The sequence below is a fragment of the Caretta caretta genome, chromosome 4 (assembly GCF_965140235.1).
Source record: "Caretta caretta isolate rCarCar2 chromosome 4, rCarCar1.hap1, whole genome shotgun sequence".
Taxonomy (NCBI): domain Eukaryota; kingdom Metazoa; phylum Chordata; order Testudines; family Cheloniidae; genus Caretta; species Caretta caretta.
Window position 1 is genome coordinate 18,545,673 of NC_134209.1, and position 20,873 is coordinate 18,566,545.

Consider the following 20,873-nt stretch of genomic DNA (forward strand, 5'->3'; position numbering starts at 1 on the left):
CCTAATTATCTCTAATGCTCGATCGAAAGAAACATACCAAACTGCACAGGATCTATATAATCATTAGCTTTCATGCCTTCCGGGTAGGATAAATGATGATTAAGTCTAAACTCACACCAGAGCCTGTTATTTTTTTAGGACAACACACAGGGGGAGGTTTGCATATGCTCAAACTGCACATTCTCAGATGGGCTCTATTTACTCGTGATGAGTCATCCGGTTTGGACCAAATGAGAAGAGATGCAAATATTTCCCCTGAACACAAACTGTGTCCCATAGACGGAGACTGGACCAGGTGCGCTACTCCAAAGTCTTGAACCCCCACATAGACTGGCCTCTCCCAATCTCATCAATAGGACAATGTAGAGACCATTGCTGGAAGTAAGCACTGACACAAGAGACACAAGATGGGATTTTTCAACAGTCTATCGACAGCAATAGGAGTTTAACCATTGACTTCAGGGGAACAGAACTGGACCAGAACTGAGCACCTAATAATACCCAGCTCTTCTGCAGTCCTTTTCATCAATACATCTCAAAGTTCTATGCAAAGGAGGTCAGTATCATAAGAACGGCCATACAGAGTCAGACCAAAGGTCCATCTAGCCCAGTATCCTGTCTTCCAACAGTGGTCAATGCCAGGTGCTTCAGGGGGAATGAACAGAACAGGGCAATTTATCGAGTTATCCATCCCCTGTCACCCATTCCCAGCTTCTGGCAAACAGAGCTTTAGGGAGCATGGGGTTGTGCCCGTGACCATCTTGAGTAACAGCTATTGATGGACCTGTCCTCCAGGAACTTATCTAATTCTTCTTTGATGCCACTTATACTTTTGGCCTTCACAACATCCCCTGCCAATGAATTCCACAGGTTGACTGTGCATTGTGTGAAGAAGTATTTCCTTTTGTTTGTTTTAAGCCTATTAATTTCATTGGGTGACACCGGGTTCTTGTGTTACGTGAAGGGGTAAATAACACTTCCTTATTCACTTTCTCCACACCAGTCATGATTTTATTGACCTCCATCATATCTCCCCTTTACTCATCTCTTTTCTAAAGTGAACAGTCAGTCTTTTTAATCTCTCCTCATCTGGAAGCGGTTCCATACCTCTAATTATTTTTGTTACCCTCCGAATTCTAATGTATCTTTTTTTGAGATGGGGCAACCAAAACTGCACACAGTATTCAAGGGTGGGCGTACCATGGATTTATGTAGTGGCACTGTGATATATACTGTCTTCTTTCTATCTCTTTCCCAATGGTTCCTAACATTCTGTTTGCTTTGTTGATGGCTGCTGCACACTGAGCAGCTGTTTTCAGAGAACTGTCCACGATGACTGCAAGATCTTTCTTGAGTGCGAACAGCTATTTTAGACCCATCATTGTTCCCATTTTTCACAAATGGGAAACTGAGACATGGGGCAGTGAAATAATCACCCAGCAGGACCACAATACACCTGGGAATAGAATTCCAGTCTCCTGAGTCCCAGTCTGTGACGAAGTGGGGGAGAGTCCTGGTTTCCGTGTTTATGGGTTTTTTTCCCTTGGTTTTCCTATGGTTTGCATGCAGAGGGAGTGGGACTCAGCTTCCCTAGGGATTACCGGTTTAACAAGGTGATGGGAGAGGGAGTTTGTTGTTCCAGAGGACCAGCATGGAACCGCAGCCAATGACCTGGTGACCCGGAGGCCCAACTCAGGAGTCACAGCCAGTTCTGGCCGGTGGGGAAACAATGGGCTGTGAGGACCCTGTTTACTACCCTGTTTGCCTGGAAAGAAGACAATAGACAGAGGCAGGACTTGGGGCTGGGGATCTCAGCTGCCCAGCTGGGAAGCAGGGGGGCTCTGTGCTGGAGAGAGGGAGCAGGCAGATCCCACCTGGATGCAGGAGAGACTTGGATGTGCTGTGCTGAGGAAGGCCCTGAGAGTTTCCTGTGCTGTGTTCAACGCTCAATCAACCCTCCTGTTTTACGCAGGCTGAGAGTCACTCCAGTCGAGAGAACAGGGTGGCATCATCCCCTTTGGAGGCCCCGGGCGTCCAGAGTGACTGGACTCCCTGAGGGAGCCCATGGTGAGAGACAGGTGCGCTAAGGCTCACAGAGGGGCAGCTCCAGGAGGTGGAGGGGCTTAACCCCAAGAGAGAGTGGACCCCCGGGGAAAAGGGCTGTCTCACTGAAAGGGGCACCCCCCCCCCAGACCGCATGGGGCCAAGAGTGGGCACGATCTGTGAGTCTGTGACAGAGTCACAATCTCTACCCTCTACCCCATGCTGCCACTTTTGAAAATACCACTCACAGATCCTGCTGCCACTCCCTCTGTTATGGGTATTCTAACATAATAATTATTATTCATGAGGGGGCATAAAGTGTGATTGGCAATTTACAGACAAAAAGGCGAGACAGTCACTACCCTGAAGGGTTTGCAACACTACAGAGAGCTAGGACAGGAGACAAGAAAGCTGTGTTAGGGAAAGATGATGAGGATTATGCCAAATACAGTCATGAGAAATACAGTCATGGTTTTATATAGCTGGATTTTGAAGAGTGCTCAGCCTTGACTTAACTCTGCTCTCATTGAAATCAATGGTTACCCACCCGCCGTGTAAGCTCTGCTTTTTAATGTATAATTAATATTTTAATGGTCTAATTACTTCGATGGAGGAGCATGGGCCAGCATTGTAGAGACAGTCAGAGAAAGTGGATTTTGAAGGAGCACTTTCGGATAAACGGGATGTGGGGCGGCATACCAGCTCACATCAATACATGCATTGCGGGCAAAGTCAGACCAACCACTGATACCACGGTGACGGGCGCTCACTAGAGAGATGGAGGAGCTTGTGGGTGATATATAAAAGCCCCTCTCTAACTGACCTCCTGTCTAAGATATGAGACCCATCAATCCACAATTTGTCAAGAAATCTTCCAGTCAGCTCACCCCTTTTTTTCTTTCCTCTAGCATGCCAAGCTACAATAAGGCTCTAACTTTAACAGTGTGACGCTCCTCAGGAAGTTATTTTCTTCCATTCTGCTTCTTCTCTGTTGTCCCTGTATTAAGTCTCCCCACATTTTGAGGGCTCCACCCACCAGGATTCTCAGCCTCCCTTGAAAGCACTCTGATCTAGCTTCCCCTCCCCTCCAGGACTGGCTGGGTCTTGCACGGTGCTGAGCACTCTGACCAAAATCCAGCAGAACACATAAGCAAATGCTTACACTGAAGCACGTGAGAAATCTCACACAAGGCAACAGGAATATTCACATGCGTGAAATGAAGCACGTGGTTAATTAAGTGCTTTGTTGGACTGGGGCTAGAGTGCTCATCACTTTGCAGGATCGAGCCCTGACAGAGGACATGGAGGAAAAAATAAAAAGGAAAGTACTAAGTTACAATACTTTCCTTTGAACCCTCCTGGGGAGTTTGTTTGAATGGGATTATATGCTTCCATCATTCTCCGAGTTTCCAAGCTACTGAAAAAGTGATGTGCAAGCCCAAGTTTGATATGATAGACATAGTTGTCAGGGTCCCCCAATTTTTTTTTTACAGGAACCAACATTTTGTCCCCCAATAGCTCTGAGGGAGGTACAATTCCTCCAGCCGCCGAAGCCTCCAGCAACAATGGGGAAAACACCACCCTGTGAATCAGCCAGTAAGAAGTATTCCATTCTCTCCTCCAGTCTCCCCGAGCGCAAGGTGGGGAAGATATTGGCAAAGCATATGATAAATAATACACTGCATAGCAAGAAACCAGAGTTACACCACAGTCCCACCTCCCTCTTATGGGAGTTCACAACACTACCAAGACATTCTGAACAGCAAGACCCCTCCATCGTCACAGTCAAAACTTTTTCTTCCCCACCAATCGCTGTCAGTTTTATTGCACCACTGACGCTATTCATTTTCCTGCTGTTTTCCCGGTTGTGCTAAATAGTTCTACAAAGTTGTAAATCTAAAAGTACTCCTAAAAGTAAGCGACAGTCAAAAATAATCCAGGAAATCAAAAACAAATGAAAGATTAAACCCCCAAAAGAAATCAAAGCCATTATGGAGCAGATGTTTTTTATTATTTGCCTTGAGTTAAGACCAAAAAAAGACCATGCAAAAACTGGGAAATATCAATTTATATGCTAGTGGAGACCAACTCCAGAGAAACATAAGTTATGCAGAGCACCTATTATTTATAGGCCAATAGAGGAAGAAAATACACACAATTTAATGAACCTACAAAATGATATTAGCTACAGATTGATATTTTATTATGATGACTCACTTCTGCTGTAGGTTTTCTATAATCTCCTTTATAGCAAGCCCCAAGATGCTGGAGTCTGCATCATAGATTTTAAGGCCAGAAGGGACCATAAAGAATATTTAGATAAGTTGGATGTATTCAAGTCAGCAGGGCCTGATGAAATTCACCCTAGGACACTTAACGAACTGGCTGAAGCAATCTCGGGACCATTAACAATTATCTTTGAGAACTCCTGGAGGACGGGTGAGGTGCCAGAGGACTGGAGAAGAGCAAACACAGTCCCTGCACCCAAGGAATTATAGACCAGTCAATCTAACTTCAATACCTGGAAAGATACTGAAACAAATTAATAAACAATCAGCTTGCGAGCAACTAGAAGATAATAGGGTTGTAAGGAACAGCCAGCATGGATTTATCAACAAGAGATCATAGCAAATCAACCTAATGTCCTTCTTTGACAGGGTTACTGGCCTTGTGGATTGGGGAGAAGCAGTAGATGTACTATATCTTGATATTAGTAAAGCTTCTGATATAGTCCCATGTGCCAAAACTAGGGAAACTTGGTCTAGATGAAATTACTATAAGGTGGGCGCAGAACTGGTTGAAAGACCAGACTCAAAAAGTAGTTATCAATTGTTTGCTGTCATACTGGGAGAGCATATCTAATGGGGTGCTGCAGGGGTCAATCCTAGATCCCTTACTCTTCAATTAATGACTTGGATAATGGAGTGAACAGTATGCTTACAAAATCGGCAGATGACACCAAACTGGGAGGTATTGCAAGCAACTTGGAAGACAGGGCTAGAATTCAAAACAACCTTGAGAAATTGGAGAATTGATCTGAATTCAACAAAATGAAATTCAATACAGATAGATGCAAATTACTTCACCGAGAAAGGAAAAATTAAATGCATAACTAGAAAACTGGGAACAACTGGCTAGCTGGTACTATTGCTGAAAAGGATCTGAGGTTTACGGTGGATCACAAATTGAATATAAATAAACAATGTGGTACCATTCCAAATGAACAGCGAATATTCTGGGGTGCATTACCAGGAGTGTCATATGTAAAGGACTGGAGGTAACTGTCCTGCTCTACTCAGCACTGGTTAGGCTTCAGCTGCAGTACTGTGTCCAGTTCTGGGCACCACTCTTTAGGAAAGTTATGGACAAATTGGACAGTGTCCAGAGGAGAGCAACAAAAGTGACAAAAGGTTTAGAAAACCTGACCCATTGAGGAAAGGTTAGTTTTGATAAAAGAAGACTGAGGGGGGACTTGAAAATAGTCTTTAAATATATTAAGGGCTGTTATAAAAGAGGATGGTGATCAGCTGTTCTCCATGTCTACTGAAGGTGGGACAAGAAGAAAGAAGCTTAATCTTTCTAGTGGTAAGGATAGTTACAGGCATCCAAGGTAGGTTGTGGAATCCCCATCATTGGAAGTTTTTAACAACAGGCTGGACAAATGCCTGTCAGAGGTTGTCTACATTTACTTGGTCCTGCCTCAGCACAGAGGGCGGTACTTGACGGCTTCTCAAGGTCCTCTCCAGCCTGACATTGCTATGATTATGATCAGAACACAAATAATAGAATTTCACCCAATAATTTCATTAGTGCTCTCTGTCCACTTGCAACATTGGGAGTTCCATGGCAAACTGAGAGCTGTATATAAACTTGAGGCCCTGAATCAACAGAGCATCCCTGTTTGGAGATTGACTATAAGCATGTGCTTAAATCCCAGTGAAGTCGATGGAATTTAACCGCATGATTAAAGTTCAGCACGTACTTCGGTGCTTTCCTGAATCGGGGCCTTAATGACTAAAAAGAAATCCCATTTCTGCTTTTAAAATACCTATGATCCCAAACAGGGGGTGGGGGAGAGACTTCTCCTAAAAGGTCCACCCATCAAATATCCTTTCCAGGCATTTTTCCCCCTAGAATGTGAATATCAAATTATGTTACACATACTATTAAACTGGACAGAAATAAAGAGACACAGCACAGACATAACTATAGTTGTCAAATTACCCTGACAGATCTCATTTTCAGTAGACTCACAAGATTTCAGCTGTCCAGCCTGTCCACCACCAACAGAGCCTTCCAATCCACACTAATGACCATTTTGCTGCCTTTGAATTCATTCAAGTAGAAAAGAGTAACTGACATTATGTTTGGATGGCTCTTGGGAGCAAAGAATGGTTAGGATGATTTATTGGCTTTTCTAATGTTTGACAGCTTATACCTTTCTCTCTCTCTCTCTTTCTGTGTGTGTGCAGTGGAAAAACAAAGTATTTTTCTCCCATTGCCTTCTGAAAATACACTATTAGTAGGGAAACACATAAAAAATAACACGGGAAAAGCCAGGAATGATAATAGAAGCATAAGCTGCTTGACCGTTCAACTCACGGCATGTAAAGAAGAGCGACGCAGAAGACAGCCAGTAATTTTACCCATTTTGCATGTGCAACATAGAAGAAAATTGATCCCAGTGAACATTATATCATTCAGACAATTTTTCTTGGGGGAATAGCATGAGCCCAAATGTCTATGCTGCAATTTTATAGCCCCAAAGCCCCAGCCTGAATCAGTTGACACAGGCCAGTCCCAGGGCTTTTATTGCAGTATAGGCATACCTGAGAGTGGGGTCTAGACTGCTCTATGGGGCTCGGCATGGTTGCAGAGGGCCTTGATGCAGATTGGTATAATAAAGTGGATGCCTACTGGATGTGGGAATAACAACTGAGAGCATCATCCCAGTTAAAGGAAACAACTCAGTTCTTTGAAGGAAAAACAAAAGGCAAAGGCCAGGTTATCAGACCTAGCACAGGCCCAGTGAGAAGGCGGGAAAGGTGGCTCTAAAACTCTTTTGTGTCCCACTCCTTTCCCCCTACACAGACGCACACAATCCTGGGACTACCAGGGACCCGGTCCTGTCCCTGGTGGAAGTTAGAGCAGCCTGGGGGCACCAAGAGGATGTTCTGGCAGCCCTGGATCAGACAGATGCAACAGTGTCTCAGCCACACCCCTTCTTGCCTGGCCACAGCCCCGTGCCAGCTGCCAAGGGAAGTAGCGGCTACAGCACCCCGAGGCCACTAGAGCATTCCCTACACAGAGGGACATTCTCCACTGCCCTGATGCACCAAATGTGTCGTCGCTTTGTGGCAGCAAGAGGTACAAAGCAGTCATAGCTTGGCTGTGTTTCTGAACTTATCGCGTAACCCAGGAAAGATTAGCACAGAACATCAAACCCAGTGACGTCACCAAACTAGCCTTAAGGGTGGGTGGCTTGTGCCGCTCTCTAGTCCCTTGAGAATTTAAATGTTTAGACTTACAGTGAGGAAGGAAAGTCTAGTGTTTAGGGGACTAGCCTTCAACCCAAAGACCTGGGTTCAATTCCCCGCTCTGCTACCGGCTCCATGTGTGACCTGGGGCAAGTCACTTATTCTCCCTATCCCTCAGTTATTCATCTGTACAATGGGGAACTCAGCCCTGCCCTAGCCCAGAGGGGTGAGGTGAGGGTAAATATTCCACAGAATTGTAAGGTGCTCAGATTCTGCAGTAAGGGGGTCACGTAATTACTTCAGATCAGTGACTACCCTCAGCTGTGATTTGTTTAAGAAACAAATAGGGCTGCTAATTTCTGGCTTACATCCCACAATTATTTCACTATTTCATTCGCCCCGCACGCACAGAAAATAAATGGCTAAGTCAAAAGTTAGTCAAAGAAAGCCAACAACCAGGAGAACTACTTAGCTACTGAAGGGCCAGCCCTTAAGTCTGCCAATACAACCGCTTGCGAAAGCTGCAGAAAAGCCAAGTGCTTTCTCTTGTGCAAAGCTTGCCATCCAATGGTTCAGCTGGGCACACAAACAAGAGGGAAGGATGAGGACAAGAGTGGTATGAGCAAATGAAGAACACCTCAACCTCTCCCAGGTTTCTAGCTGAATTCAATTAGACTGGTACTTTTGCATGTTTCTCTTACATATACATTGACAGTCAAATTGCTTATCCAGTTTCACAAGAAAAACAGACGTAACTAACGCAATGAAAGTAGCATGAGGCTAATCATAACAACAGAATGTTTCATTTTTGAGGAGAAAAAAAAGTAACAATTTGAGTCCAGACAATGACTTGCTGGTCAAGTTCTCCTGTGTTTGAGTCAACTCCGGCGCTCACTAAACCAGGATCAGGCACACATTGCTAATGAGATAGCCGGCCTCGGATTAAAAAATGATTTCAAAAAATGAATTTGGGGTAAGCACAGGAAATTGTCAGGTTTGTGAATTCCTTGTTTACCCAATAAGTAGGCTTGACAGAATTTTATTTTTATATATAATTTCACTGGATAACATTTTATTTAATTTTATAATTTATTTGTAAGCATTTTTCTCTATTTTTATCAATGTAAATTTTCACACTGGCAGGAAATGTTTACACTGGGGTCAGACAATTATTCAATGACAGTAGATGCTGAGATTCAAAACGTTAAAGCTTTATAACCATTGAAACACAAATTGTCAACATTACATATCAAAATATACAGAGTAAATATCCACACATCCAACTCTAAGTTCTCAAGCAGCATATTTCTTACTTTGCCTGTCTGTAAATTTCAGTCATAAATGGAAATACTTTTTCATCAGTTTGTGTGGGTGTGGTGAAATCGACACTTACCAATAAAAATCAAATCCTTCCAAGCCTGCTGATGAGGGTTACAAAGGTGAGGCATTGATTGAAAAGGAATTCTAAACAGCACTCTTGCCCTGAAACAGAGCCCTGTAGTATGGTTAAGAAAACGTTCAGGACTCAACACTCCAAGGAAACGTTTACCCGGGGTTCGTACACTCGTTTTTCCTTTGCCTTATGCAGGGAAATTTGATTTTAGGTTTTGTAAACGAGGGACAAAAGAACCCCAATTGCAAGAAGGGCTGATTTTCCTCTCACAGCAGAGTGAGGCTTTATTTCAATAAAGCACCTAAGCACACGTTTAAGTCCCTCCCTATTCAGTGAAGCACTCAAGCAGGTACAAACTTTAACATTAAGCATGTACTTACGTGCTTTGCTGTACAGGGATGAACTGTTGAATCAGGGCCTCCTATAGTGGAGAGTTGCACCAATTAAGCTAGATGTGGGAATGTAAACTGATTCCATAAATCTGTGTGGACACTCTTATTTAGGTTTAAGAGTGGCTTAGTTTGGTTTAGCTTAAATCAATCAGGAGCAAATTTAAGCTAAACCAAACTAAGCCACTCTTAAATCTACAAAAGACTGTCCACACAGAAGTTACACCAATTTAATTAAACTAGTTTAATTAAATTGGTTCACGTCTGTATGTAGACATGGTCTAATTCAGGAATAAATCCTCACAGAGGTTAACGGATTTACACTGGTGTAAAGAAAGGAATCAGGCCTCAAATGTCTTGAACTTTGAGAAAAGAAGTAAACTCTTCAAGCTTCAATTCAAAAACCACATATATTGACTTTGATGGGCCTGATTCTCAGGTCACTTCTGTCCAAATTCTGTATTGTGGTACACAAGCATAGACCCCTTTCTGTGCCTTTGTAGACTCCCAATGACTCACGTGTAGGGGCTCTGTGCTAGCAAACCACGTTGCAGGATTAGGGCTTCGGTGGAGTCCCTTCAGTCTAAAGCCATTGGAGTTACACTGGTGGAAAACTGCTGCAAGAGGAGAATGCGGCCCTACAATTTAATTCATTAACTAATGTCAGAAACACAGGAACACATCATATGCACGAATCATATCAAACATTGGGCACCGGTTTTTGATTTTACTTATACAAGTTTATTCGGCTGCACAATAAAAATTAACATGACATGGCTCATGGCATAAAATAAACTGATCTGGTTGTTTGCATCTTCTTGAACACTTCTTGAAAGTTGTTCTTTTTTTCAGAGAATTAAAATATTTGTAAAAGCATTTTGCAATCCATGCAAAATATAATTACGGAAACACTTCCTTGGCTGACCTAAAATTTAATTTTATTATTTGCACCACACAAAGGAAATTGAAGGCATGCAGATGAATACTATATTACGGTTTTAAATGTTACATAAGAGGGGATGAGGGCCAACCATACTAACTCTGCAGTTTCCCACTGGGAATACCTGTCAGTTTATCCAACTGTAACTTGATTCACAAATAGCTGCTTTATACGTCAAATCATGGTGTCAACGTGTATGATACTATAGGAGGAAGGTCTGTCAATGTTTCTATTATAAGATGCTTTGCCTATTTACATATATTTATAGTTATTGTGATAACATGCTTTAAGATGTAACTTGGCTTAGATGCAGTCTTAGGGTCAACTGTTATGTATTTTGAAAAATATATAATACATCATTCATAAGTTGCCTCATACTTAAAAGCTATGTTTCAATTGCTTTTTGTATATTTAAAGCAAAAAAAGATTAGATTTAAAATTGAAACTGGTATTTGATTCTTACTGAACAAGGTATAATTGCTTTGAATATTTTGAAAAGAAAAAGCTAAAACTGACAGAGATGTTTAAAGACCTGATTCTGAAAACCCTATTTCCTCTGACTATTCCTTACTCAAATCAGCGGTCCCATTGAACTCAATTTAAAGTCGACAGGATTACTTGCATGAACAAAGATTATTCTTGTAAATCAATGTGCAGGATTGGGCCCAAATTTTTTACTGTGGAAAGAAATAAAAAAAACCCGGTTCCAATGCCATCCACTGAAGAGTATATAACTTCTAAAAGCTGGTAATATGTACTTTATTAATAGACTGGAATGGCTCCAAAGTTAGATATGTATTTTTACACAACACACATTAAAATATCACCAGCTTGCATAGTTTCCCAGTCTATAGCATTGTTAAAATAATGTAAGAGCTGTCTGACTATGTGATTTATGAAGCGGAGACTGTACTGGTTATGTAAGTAATACCTTTTTAAGAAACCTGGTTACATCCGTTTTTTTACCAAATAGATTGGAATAGCTTCAAATGGAAGTATATAATACAGATTTCGGTTGCTTTTCAACACTCATTAAAAGACAGTTCTAACTGGTTAAATATATATGTTTTGATAACATACCCAAATATATATTTACCCAATGGGCCAGGTCAGTGGGAGTTCTGCCACTATCAGATAAATACATACTCCATTAAGACCTTAGAACAGCTAGAACCATTCCAGTCTCTGGAGTAAACAATCTGCATTTTATAACCTTCATCTAACTCTGCCTGCTCCCGCTGTCCCTATAAATAAATAAATAAATAAATAAAATTAAACTATAAATGAATCAATTAAATAAATCCAGCCAGATAAATCCTCCAAACTATAATTATTTAAAACGGACAAATCCCTGGAAATTCCAAGTTAACCCTACTACTCTGTTCTAAAATTACTGAAATAACAGACGGAGATAAGTTACGGATGAAGAGTTGACCTTAATCTTGAATTTTCTACTTTTGTCTGTTTAAGCCACATTGTTATTATTTCAAAGAAATGGTTTTGGGTTTTTTTCTTTTCATTCATTTAACAATCTACTTAGCAGTTGTCACAGTACTGTCTGATCATCACTTATTTCTGCTGAGTAGTTCTAACGTATTCTTTATTTTTAGTGGTCATTATGCAAATAAGATAGCTGTGATATATTATTAAAAACAATCAGAAAATGTACACAAGTCTTTTGAAAATCTGCCCATAAAACACTTGAATGTCATCTGGGTTACTTCCAAATGAGAGCTGAAAATCAATCCAAATTTACAGAAAACATGAACCAAAGCATTCCTTAAAAAAAAAAAAAAAATAGCCAAGTCACTTCCAAAAACCTTAAAGCTTATGACAGAATTTAAATTGTGGGCACTTTTACCATTAAGGATGTGCAAAAAATAAAGTCGAATACAATGCAGTCCCTAACGTCAAGTAATGGTTCAGAAGTTACTGCCAAGGGAAAAAAAGAGGAGATTATGTTCTTGTGTGGGCTGTATCTATTTGGGTTCATATTCTGTGCCTCTCAACATGGTATCTCAATCATGTAGCAACTCTGGCATCAAGCAGCTTCCAGAAAAACATAACTCAGGCAATTACTGTGTTAACATTGTTGTCTTACAGCCTCAGGCAACATATTTCTGATTAATTGCTATCAGTATTCTTCGCTGTGCAAAATAACTCCAGCCCAGTATATTCATTCAGTCAATAAAAATAAAACATGCATGACTGTAACTCAGGGGAAGTCATTTCTCTAAGGATATGTCACGGGTAATGCATTTAATGTAAAGGACTGCTTTTGAAATAGTGGCCTTTGAATAGTCTCAATAGAGTTGAATTTCTGATTGTATATTATTAGAAGGGGAAAAAATACAAATAATGGGATTTTAACTCGTGAAATTTGCAAAGGAGTTCAATAGTAATAGTTACACGATGACTCACAGATGCCATTGTACTGAGCCCTCTTCCTTTACTGCATGTTATAGATTAAGATATAGTATGGCAGCTACTAAAATGGTTTTCTCCTTATAACAAAAGGAAAAGGAGTACTTGTGGCACCTTAGAGACCAACCTAAGAGACTAAAGGTGCCACAAGTCCTCCTTTTCTTTTTGCGAATACAGACTAACACAGCTGCTACTCTGAAACCTCTCCTTATAACAGAAACTGTGGCCAAATTTTTTAAATCAGGTGTCTACTTTTATCCTCCTAAACCCATATTTAGGCATATTAGAAAGTGTGTTTAGCCCCCAAACAGCTCCTGTTGAAAACAATGGAAGTTGTTGGCTGCTCAGCTATTTTGCTCAAATATGGATTTAGGAGCCTAATTATTATTTTTTTTTAATTGGCCTATATTTCAAACAAAATTTTCATAAACCCTTCCACCTCTATTGTGATGCCTAAACACGATCCACAGTGCATGGTATGGATTTCACATCTCCTACCTAGCAATACCACTGCAGTTAAAACAAAAGTTCAGTTTAAGATTAACTCAGTACTAATATTTGATTCGTAAGATATGTGGAAATAAAGTTCTCACAATTGTTACTGGAAAATAAAAGCGATTACGCTAACACAGCCAAGTGGTACACATCCTTTGCTGACCAAGTTCTTTTTTAGGCACAGCAGAAACGAAATTACAAAGGAAACAAAACAAAAAACAAAACAAGGAAAACTTGACTAACTTTTTTATCCTCCCATCTTCAAGAAGTCCAACCCCTCCTCCCCACAGTTGGCTACAAATAAACCTATGATCTCTCAGCTAGTGTAAATTTTCAAATCTCGATTGAAGTCAGCTGAGCTAGGGATGGCAATTCACACCAGCTGAGGTTCTGTCTCCCAGAATGCACCTTGAATGCTGAGAGAAACAACACTGAACTTTTCAAAACCGACTGTTGACAAGTGTCAACAGCATATGGCACAGGGACTTTAGCAACCGAGGCTCTAATGAATTAGCCTTGATTCACTGCAGGGTGAATCATTTTCAAAGTAGAACTGTTCAGCAGTAATTGGCCAAGAAGCCATGCTGTGAAAAGCACTTGTCAGATAATGCTTGTTTACAAATAAATCTACAAATGGTAGAGTGGCTGTTTGCTGAATAAGTTCAGGTCCACCTCTAGACTTCACTTCCTGCCCTGGGCTTATGAAAAGCATAAAAGATGAAGATTGTGAACAAAAGGGGGAAGAGAATGAGACGGTATAAAGTCAACCCATGTGCTGTCAATACTTATTGCAATATTCCCCCATCTCTTCTTTCCCTAAAGATCTCACTAAACCATGTAACAAGGCAATTTCCTTTAAAAAATTCCAGTATTCTATCATACAACAGAGGCCCGATCCTGCAAGTTTTTGTTCACAAGTGGCCTTAACTCACTTGCAGCCACCCCTTTGACTCCAGTGGGACATACTCACATGCGTAAGGACCATGTGTGAGTAAGAGATTGCAGGTGCAAAGTGTCTGTCTCTCTTTTTATTAATAGATCAGTGCAAATCATGATAAACCAGAACAAAACAACATACTCCCAACTTAGAAACCGTTCATATAAATGCCCAGTGAGTAGCTTACTCTTGAGAGCAATCCAACTGACTTTACTGGAATGAGTAGTCCCAATGAAGTTATTCACAAGCATGGATATGTTTGCAGACTGGATCCATAATGACTGATTTGTCGAAGAGAAATCTAAGGAAACATTCACCCTCCCCTAATCTATGCATTCTCTAGCCCTGAGCACTCCATAACTTCACAGCCACCACCATGCATTTGTCCCTTCCTCTGTATATTTTTCTGTGATTTGCATTAATCCCATTTTCTGAAATATATCATGACAAGCTATTTACCTCAGGCCACAGCTCTGAAACCTCGCTGTGCCTTTTCCCCTCCTCCCCCCTTGTAGGAATTTCACTAATAAATCACTGCGTGTAATAAGCTTGGCTTATAAGCAGGCTTCTTGGCCCGAAAGTTTGTGTATTACAACCTGCATGTGGATCCAAAAAACAACAAAAAACCTCAATATGATCTACCTTGTGGATAAAAAAAAAAACAACCCAAAATCGAAAAACAGGTTTAAGAAAAATGGGAAAGCATCCCTGCCAATCAGAAAACCATGTCATATGTCTTTACATATTGACTTCAAGCAGATGAAACTTTTAAATTGTCAGCAATAATCAGCACAAGTATCCATTCCGCTTGTTGCGGTATTATGGGGTAACAATTCTTATATTCTCATTTCCCCGAGGTGGGTTTTTTTTTTCCTTGTTGCACAAGGCACCTTCTTAAAAAAAGTAAATAAACTTTGGACAGCATTTGAAATGCGCCAGAAATAAATAAATATCTTCAGGGGGGAAAGGTATTTCCTACTCCCATCCTCTCTCCTCTTGGGCCTGTTTAGCTTTAATTTGGGTCTGGATTTTTGTTGTACTGCTCCTGGTAGCTCTGTTTAGGCGCTGGGGTCTCAGAGCCTTACTCCGGGGGCTAATTCCTGGGCTCTGGAGCTGGGGTAATTTCAATGGGACACTAAAGAGAGGTTGTAAGCGTCTGGCTGGACACATACAATCCAGTCCAACCCCACGACACAAAACATACAGTACAACCACACAAGCCGAACGGCAAATAGGCAGACAGCACAATAAACACACACAGAGCACAGCCCAACCCAAACACAGGCACAGCACAAAACACCCACATAACCCCAATGCACAGCATGCAGCCCGACACACATACACACACAAGCAAACACAAAACACCCAGAGAGCGTCACACAAAAGACAAAACATACACGCAACCCCACACACGCCGTGGAATAAACACACACGCCACCGCAGCGGGACGCAGACACGCAACCCCGGACTTGCACCCCCCCCCCCCCCCCAGCCCCACAACACACGCCGCACCGCGCACCGGGGCGCCAGGGTTGAGCCGCCTGCCCGAGCCGCCCAGAGCCCCGCGGGGCGCCCCGCGACGCCCCGCCACAGCCGGGCGCGCCGCCCGCAGCCGCTCAGCCGGGAAGGGGGCTGCCGGCCCCGGGAGCCTGCTGCCGGGAAGAGCGGAGCGAGCCTCGGGGAGCTGCGGGCCGGGGGGACGGGGACTGGAGAGACGGGCCGGGGGGGGGGGGGGTAGGACACGGGTTGGGGGCACGGGGCAGAGCGGTAGGGGGGCGGGGGGAAGGGAGCTATGGGGGGACCCGGGGAGAGGAGGGGCAGAGCGGGTTGTGGACACGGGGCAGGGCGCTGGGGAGGGAGGGAGCGGTGGGGGGAGCTATGGGGGGACCCGGAGAGCGGAGGGGTATGGCAGGTTGTGGGCACGGAGCAGGGCGCTGGGGGGGGGGAGGGAGCAGTGGGGGGAGCTATGGGGGGACCCGGAGAGCGGAGGGGTATGGCAGGTTGTGGGCACGGAGCAGGGCGCTGGGGGGGGGAGGGAGCGGTGGGGGGAGCTATGGGGGGACCCGGAGAGCGGAGGGGTATGGCAGGTTGTGGGCACGGAGCAGGGCGTTGGGGGGCGGGCGGTAGGGGGGCTGGGGAAGGGAGCTATGGGGGGACCTGGGGAGCGGAGAGCAGAGCGGGTTGTGGGCACGGGGCAGGGCGCTATGTGGGGGGAAGTAGGGGGAGCTATGGGGGGACCCGGGGAGCGGAGGGGCAGGGCAGGTTGTGGACACGGGGCAGGGCGCTGTGTGTGTCTTGGAGGCTAGAGAAAGGGAGCTATGGGGGGGACCCGGGCAGCTGAGGGGCGGGGGGGAGTGGTGGGCACGGGGCAGGGCGCTCTGTCTGGGGGGCTGGGGAAGGGAGCTATGGGGGGACCCGGGGAGCGGAGAGGCAGGGCGGGCTGTGGGCACGGGGCAGGGCGCTATGTGGGGGGAGCTATGGGGGACCCGGGGAGCGGAGAGGCAGGGCGGGTTGTGGGCACGGGGCAGGACGCTATGTGGGGGGCGGTAGGGGGGAGCTATGGGGGGACCCGCGGAGAGGCAGGGCGGGTTGTGGGCACGGGGCAGGACGCTGTGTCTGGGGGGCGGTACGGGGGAGCTATGGGGGACCCGCGGAGCGGAGAAGCAGGGCGGGTTGTGGGCACGGGGCAGGACGCTATGTGGGGGGCGGTAGGGGGGAGCTATGGGGGGACCCGCGGAGAGGCAGGGCGGGTTGTGGGCACGGGGCAGGGCGCTATGTGGGGGGCGGTAGGGGGGAGCTATGGGGGGACCCGCGGAGAGGCAGGGCGGGTTGTGGGCACGGGGCAGGGCGCTGTGTCTGGGGGGCGGTACGGGGGAGCTATGGGGGGACCCGCGGAGAGGCAGGGCGGGTTGTGGGCACGGGGCAGGGCGCTGTGTCTGGGGGGCGGTAGAGGGGAGCTATGGGGGGACCCGGGGAGCGGAGAGGCAGGGCAGGTTGTGGGCACGGGGTAGGGCGCTATGTGGGGGGCGGTAGAGGGGAGCTATGGGGGGACCCGGGGAGCGGAGAGGCAGGGCAGGTTGTGGGCACGGGGTAGGGCGCTATGTGGGGGGCGGTAGAGGGGAGCTATGGGGGGACCCGCGGAGCGGAGAGGCAGGGCGGGTTGTGGGCACGGGGCAGGGCGCTATGTGGGGGGCGGTTGGGGGGCGGTAGAGGGGAGCTATGGGGGGACCCGGGGAGCGGAGAGGCAGGGCGGGTTGTGGGCACGGAGTAGGGCGCTGTGTCTGGGGGGCGGTAGGGGGGAGCTATGGGGGGACCCGGGGAGCGGAGAGGCAGGGCGGGTTGTGGGCACGGAGTAGGGCGCTGTGTCTGGGGGGCGGTAGGGGGGAGCTATGGGGGACCCGGGGAGCGGAGAGGCAGGGCAGGTTGTGGGCACGGGGTAGGGCGCTATGTGGGGGGCGGTTGGGGGGCGGTAGAGGGGAGCTATGGGGGGACCCGGGGAGCGGAGAGGCAGGGCGGGTTGTGGGCACGGGGCAGGGCGCTGTGTCTGGGGGGCGGTGGGGGGCTGGGGAAAGGGAGCTCTGGGGGGACCCGGGTAATGGAGGGTCAGGGCGAGTTGTGGGCACGGGGCGGAGGGGACCCGGAGACGGCGAGGGGCAGGGTAGGGAGCCGTGGCCAGGAGGCTGTGAGGGGCACGGGGGCTGGACAGCGGGACCAGGGGGCTGGAGAACACGAAGGGGGCGCAGTCGCCCGCCCCCCGGGAGCCGACCAGGTGCTCCCCCAGGCGCAGGGCGCGGACACGGGCACCGGCGGGATGCTCCAGTCCCTTCCCACCAACCCAGGGCGAGAGAGCCCGAGTCACTCCCCGGCTCCCGCGGCGGCGAGCAGCCCCGGGGCAGGGTCCCACCCACCCAGCGCCTCTCACCTTCGTTGCTGGGGCTGGCCAGCAGGCTCCGCAGCGCCCCGCACAGCAGGAGACACGTCCAGAGGGGAGCCGGGGAGCCGCCGCCGCTGCAGCCGAGCCCCGCTGCCCCTGCCCGGGCGCCCGAGCCCCGCATCCTCCTCCGCAGCCGGTGCCGTCGCCTGCCTCCCCGCTGTGCGCTCCGCTCCCCTAGCGCATGGGTGCGCGCTGGCGGGCCAGGGCTCTCCGCGCTCCCCGCTCCGGCGCTGGGGCAGCCGCGCTCTGCCCGCCTCGGGCTGCGCTCCCGAGCCCAGCAACGTGCGCTATGTGGGGGGCGGTGAGGAGGGGGGGGGGGGCAAGCCCCGGCCGGAGATGGAGGCTTGGCGAGGGGGAGGCACCGCCAGAGCAGCCGCTGGAGGAGGAGGGAGATGGAAGATGTGCGCCCTAGATGGCCAGAGCGCCTGAAACTGCACCGGCCGCCGCTGCTGCGTGTGTGTGTGAATCCGCCCCCCGTCCTCGCCCGACCCGCTCCGCTCTACGTGCGAGCGGGGGTGAGCGGCGCCACGGAGCTTCCCTGCCCGGCTGCTGGGAGCAGCCAGCCACCTAGCAGCGCCAGCCGCGAACTGGGGCTCGGCCCTCTCCCGGAGCGCCAGGGAGACGCAGGAAGGAGAGCGAGGGGCCGGCTACGACGCCACACAGCGCGTGCCTCCGCTCTGTGCCTCTGAGCCTTGGAGCTGGAAGGATGCCCGATGCCCACAGCCCATCCTCCCAAGCAACTCCCTTCCGCGCACACACCGCAGGGAGGAGGCAGTGCCTGGGACCCTCTCTCCTCACCCTGCACCTTTCCCCTCCCTGGGATTGTTGAGCTGGGAGAACGGGACTCCCTGTAGAACCCCCCACGGGCTGTGTGCCTGGATTTCTGACAAGTGGGGAGTCGGGGATAGGCTTTGCTGGCGTGGATCTCCTTGGTATCTAAAGTACCTTTTATTGATTGCTTGTTCGTGTCACTGTATTCGGTGTTCAGCTTATTAGTTTGTATCATGCCAAGGTACGGCAGGAGTAATCACCTTCACAAAAGGACTGGAGAGAGTTGGCTAGCTGGTCTACATGAAATAAGTGTTCAGTATGGGCGAAAAGCCTGATCCTATGGAAGTGAATGAGAGTGTCGTCCCTGACTTCAGTGGGAGTGGGGTTTCACCCTAGGTGTTCAGAGTAACCTTCAGGCAAGTGGCTTCTCCCTCCTCATGCCAGCAATGACATTGTCTTCAAGTACAGGTGACTCAGCTGAGTAAGGATTTGCAGGATCAGCCTCCAAATTCTTAAACTGGTAGCCAAAGGGTAATAACATGGGAGTCATCAGATGCCTACAGGTGAAGTGGGAGGATGGTGTTGAAGTTAAGGAACTGGCTTAGGACTCAGGAGATCTGGGTTCCATCACTGGCTTTTCCACAGACTTCCTCTGTGACCCCGGAGATTAAGGAACCTCCCCCTGTAAAATGGGGATAATAAATCATTATTTCTCACATCCTCTCTGCCTTAAATTGAAGCTCTTCTAGGTAGGGACCATGTACTTACAGACAGCACCTAATGGGGGCCTGCTCTCAGCCGGAGTCTCTAGGCACAGTTGAAATAAAAATTACTTAAAACCATTGAGACAAGTTCAGCAAACCCAGTGCAAGGAGCTGTGTGCCTCGTTTTGCTAGCAGAGCTCCTTGCACCCAGGGAGATTCAGCTTTGCACATGGCAGGATATTTGCCACTGCCCTCCATGGATTTTCAAAAGGGAGGGTTCATACTTTAACTTCTTGCAGCATTTCACAAGAGCTCTGCTGGAGTCCAGAAAGCCTGACTCAGTGGATATATTTGGCCAATTTGGCCAGGCCCGTTTGGCACCAGACCAACCGCTTATATCACACTCTTTTCCCCCACTGGAAATTCCTGTAACAAAGAATGCCATCAGAGCTTTCTGGCCCATCAGTCTCCCCTCACTCTATCCCTCTGACTCATGTTCCCCTCTAAAAGAAAAGGAGTACTTGTGGCACCTCAGAGACTAACCAATTTATTTGAGCATGAGCTTTCATGAGCTACAGCTCACTTCATCGGATGCATGCTGTGGAAAATACAGAATTCCACAGTATGCATCCGATGAAGTGAGCTGTAGCTCACGAAAGCTTATGCTCAAATAAATTGGTTAGTCTCTAAGGTGCCACAAGTCCTCCTGTTCTTTTTGCGAATACAGACTAACACGGCTGCTACTCTGAAACATGTTCTCCTCTGACATTTCTTCTTCTTCCTTCCCCCACCTCCACTATGTCATGAAGCTTCATCTCCCAAGCTCACGCTGGCATTGGTGGTGACTGGAACCAGAGGTGGCTGCAACAGTGAGGGGTTTAAAATAAAAGGGTATCACTGAAGTCAAATACGTCAGTGGTTCTCAAAACATTGCCTATGGCACACACTCATGGTCCACAGAGCACTTGATGGTGGGCTGTAGCAAGCTAGATGGCAGTTTTACCAACCCAATATGACGACGACACTCAAGAGTCACAAGTCTAGTCCCCCCAGTCAAAAGATTGGCGTAACATGATGCTTTTAAAATGATACATTTGGGGTTCTTTTCCTTTGAACCTTTCGGGTGCACTTGGGTCACATTTTCAAGCTTTTCTCCACAACAGGGAGGACTAGAAATCTGCAACTACTAAAAGGCTAATTGTCTCGCACAATCACTTGTCTGCACAGTCTGGGGCTTTACGTGAAACATGAAATATCACAAGACTTGCAGTAAAAGCAGGAGTGTTGGTAACTTACGTGGCCCCATTATTAGCTGACAAATTGCATTAAAGACAACAGAGGATGGATCAAATACTTCCCTAACATC

The 20,873-nt window shown here is 47.1% G+C and overlaps 1 protein-coding gene across 15 annotated transcripts in view; it reads right to left on the reverse strand.

Annotated features, from left to right (window-relative positions):
- The window catches only part of EPHA5 (EPH receptor A5), a 372,563-nt gene extending 353,733 nt beyond the window's left edge, over positions 1-18,830 (reverse strand). For 6 of the 15 annotated variants that reach the window (XM_048846888.2, XM_075127424.1, XM_048846885.2 and 3 more), the window contains exon 1: positions 18,021-18,728. In XM_048846888.2, the coding sequence (XP_048702845.1) occupies positions 18,021-18,153 (133 nt within the window). In that variant the 5' untranslated portion in view covers positions 18,154-18,728. Of the gene's footprint in view, positions 1-18,020 lie in introns of all 15 variants that reach the window. The other 9 variants (XM_048846883.2, XM_075127423.1, XM_048846887.2 and 6 more) reach the window with 3 other exon arrangements.
- Between the last annotated feature and the right edge of the window lie 2,043 nt (positions 18,831-20,873).